The 3,352-nt window shown below is 46.0% G+C and overlaps 1 protein-coding gene across 2 annotated transcripts in view; it reads right to left on the bottom strand.

The window, feature by feature from the left end:
- BMF (Bcl2 modifying factor) overlaps window positions 1–3,026 on the bottom strand; it is a 16,429-nt gene extending 13,403 nt beyond the window's left edge. Inside the window, exons 1-3 of one of the 2 annotated variants that reach the window (XM_010007692.1) lie at window positions 2,955–3,026; window positions 1,757–2,077; window positions 658–821 (exon numbers count right to left, since the gene is read on the bottom strand). In XM_010007692.1, the coding sequence (XP_010005994.1) occupies window positions 658–821; window positions 1,757–2,072 (480 nt within the window). In that variant the 5' untranslated portion in view covers window positions 2,073–2,077; window positions 2,955–3,026. Of the gene's footprint in view, window positions 1–657; window positions 822–1,756; window positions 2,078–2,954 lie in introns of those variants that run through there. The other variant, XM_010007693.1, reaches the window with a different exon arrangement.
- Between the last annotated feature and the right edge of the window lie 326 nt (window positions 3,027–3,352).

Here is a 3,352-nt window from a genome sequence, read left to right as displayed (position 1 = left end):
TTTTTTTTTTTTTTTTTTTTAAGAAAACAAAGTCAAGATTCTGGAGTGTGGTTTTCAGACCTGATGGCATCTAACAGCTGTCTTTTGTTGTGAGGAAGTTAGTCACAAGTCTACGACACTAGCTAGGACTGTCTGACAGAGGAGTTGCTACCAAGTCTAGCATGATCTAAATATACTCCACAGCATTTCAGACAACTACCCCTAGACAACAAGGAGTGTCAGAACAAGACTCCAGGCTTGTTGTCACCCAGGATGAGGAGCTGATATAAGCCACTTGTGCCACAGAAGAGAAGACACTGGTGGTGAGGAGAGTGGAGAAGGCTGAAAGCTGCAACAGAAAGCAGGGGGGAAGATCCACAGCGACCCAGCTGCTGATGAACCAGAAAAGTTGGAATACCAGCAGCTCACACAGAACAGCTACCGTCCCAGGCAGTTAATGCAATCCCACACATTCTCTTCCCTCCACCTGCCAATCTTGAGGAAGTGCCAGCAATCTAGCATAAGCAAAATCCATCAGGATACTCCTGCTGTTTTATCTCTGCTGGCAGTCTGCTGGCTTAGACAACAGCCTGCTTAGCTGGTGCCAGGAGCCAGTCTTCCAGAGAGCCACCCTTGCGGATAGCTAAGCGCCCACCTTCCCCTCCAGTGGCAGCCTACCCTCTGTATGTGGAGCCGGTGGAACTGGTCGGCAATGCACTGCAACTTCCGTGCGATCTGCACCTCGGCACGCGTCTCCCGCTGGCCTTCCTGAGGCTCCTCTTGGAGGCGCGGATCCAGCGCAAAGCCAACTGGAGGGACATGTAAACGGTAACCAGCATTCCCTACAAAACAGAGGCACGGAGAGTCACTCTTCCAGCATGAAGAATAGCTCTTCTACTTAGTACACTTTACAGAGGGAAGAGCTGCAGAAAATCCTAAATTTTGTACTCATTTAAAGTCCAGCTCCTGAGGACTAGACAATGACTGGGTACCGTAAGCAGGCAGTAAAACATTTGCTCAGCTTTTAAGTACATTTATATTGATTAAGCAGAGCATTGTGTTGCTCCCCATAATCAAATGACTGGCAGGGTCTTACACTTGGTTCCTTTTGCTTGTTTATAGTTCAACCAAGTGCAGATTATTTTTTATGACAATTTTGCAGTTTTACAAGAGCTCTGCCTCAAATTGTCTCCCATTCAAGGTTGCTATAAATTTTTTGTCAGACTTTTTCCAGTTCTCTGGCATCTAGTGGGACTGATTTGAATTAAAGCTGAATCAGATACACAAAGCTGAGTGGTGCCCCATCGGTTACTAGTAAAATAGATGGATGTGATACTTATTTAACAGTAAAAAGCACAAAAGCTGTCCCATTAAGTGTAAATCTTTGCATTTCCCTCTCTCTACTGAAAACTTCTAGGAGTCTTCCCAATGTGGACAAGACAGCACTAGAAGTTAAAATATGTAGAAAAACGGTAGGATACCAGGTATAGTAAGCACTTAAATGTCTAGCAGTAAAATAAAAGATGAGAGAATAAAGCCAAAAAGAAAAAGAGTGGGAGTATCAAGGACAGTGGAAGAAATTAGCAAGTACCTGGTTCCTGCAGTGGACAAGCAAGGGTAAGAAAATACAGGCTGTCTTTCCTGAGGGAGTAGGACCAAAGCAAAAAAAATTCAGTCCTTTAATAAATACCCTAATGAAAGAAACCTTGCTTGATTGGGGAAGTGCTGAAGGAACAGTTTCCTTGCTGCAAAGGTGGTGACACTGGAGTGCTCTTACCATAGAAGAGTCTCCGGGGCTCTTCAGTGACTCCACAAGGCAACATAACATCCTGACTGGAAGAGGATGGGCTGAGTGTTTGAGTTGCCTTGTCCTGCTGCTCGGGATGCCTGATACCGGGACCACAGCAGTGTGTGAGGGGGAATAGTTGAAACCTCCCCAGAAGGCAGCTGTAGGACTGGTTCTGTGTGAAAATGCCAGTTGCAGTCATCTCACCAGGCTGACCTGCAAGTCCAAAGTCATCAGAGTGAAACACGTCATCGTCCAGCCCATCCAGGCTAGAATAGTCCTCTTCCAGGTAGCTGGGGCGATCCATGGCTCCTGCAATAAAGGGACAATTGAGGAAACAGCTAAGACACAACAAGAACATTGTCCAGGAGAGAATGCCTTGTACACCAACAGTAAAACACAGCCCTTTCTTCCACGCCTGCCTGCCTCCCTCCCTCTCAGTGCTGCGCATCTGCATGGGCAGGAGAGGCAAGTGACTCAGTGGTGAAGTCAGGGCTTTGTGGAGAGTCTTTGAGTGCTGGGCCAGAGAGAGAGACACAGTACTCACGTGTCTAAGAGTCCACCCACAGCTTCAATTCCACAACAAGTCAGAGGGAGGGAGCCAATCCCCAACCTCAGCATGTAGAAACTGAAAAGACCCCCATCCTTCAAATTGCCCCATGGCCAGTCAGCTTCTTCAGGGTCTGGTTTGTATTCCCCCGTCACCTTTTCCCACCTATTACTTATTGATGAAGAAAAGCTCTTGTAATCACAAAGGCTGCAAGGCCAGTCTTTTAGGAAATCCCAGTGGCAAAACTCACAAGAGCTGGCAAAGCCATTTCTGTGAAGCTCTTCAAAGCTTCTCCATGTAAAGACCAGCTTTCCTTTCAATTTCTCATTTCTTTCCTCAGCTCAATGTAAGACATGTCCCAAACTTGGCAATGCAGTCACTTCATTACCCCTCTTACCCTCAAGCCTACATGCACTGTCAGTTCACCCTAGTACTAAAGAAAAAAAATATATTGTGGTGTCAGTGCTTAATGCAGGACTTCCAAGAGTAAACACTCCTGAGCTCTGTTGCAGGACAAAGTTGGACAAGCATGGTGGTGAAAAAAAAAACAACCCAGTATCACTATTTCAGAGCTCTTAGCAAACATATAGCAATTAGAAGCAAAATTAGTAAAAAAGTCACAAGTCCCTTTACTGTTACCTGTACATCTAACCCAATTGGAAGACAGTCTCCTAAGAGATCCATCTCCAGGATTTCCACCCAGTTCCAAACAAGGCAGTGAAATTCAACTCTTCATGTCTCTTCCTTTGCTCTGGTTTGCGAAGCATTTAACAGAATGGAAGACTAGCAAGAGGAATTTCAGGCCTGAAGGAGACATTAATAATAATTTTATAAGGACGTGTTCAGCACTCCCCTTGGTGCTCCCATCTCCCCCCAGGTGAGCAAGTGCTCGCAACACCAACATGCCAGAAGAGACAAAGAGAAGGAGCAGTGCAAGAACCATTTGTGCAGGGCTCCAGCTGGGGGGCACTAGGGTTATTGAAGTTTTTTGCATCTCAGTGGTTTACTCAGCCCAGCCACAACTCCCAAATAAGAGT

The sequence above is a fragment of the Chaetura pelagica genome, unplaced genomic scaffold (genome assembly GCF_000747805.2).
Source record: "Chaetura pelagica isolate M959 unplaced genomic scaffold, ChaPel_1.0 scaffold70, whole genome shotgun sequence".
Lineage (NCBI taxonomy): Eukaryota > Metazoa > Chordata > Aves > Apodiformes > Apodidae > Chaetura > Chaetura pelagica.
Note: the sequence above shows the minus strand (reverse complement) of the source record. Positions and strands in the feature narration are given on the sequence as shown.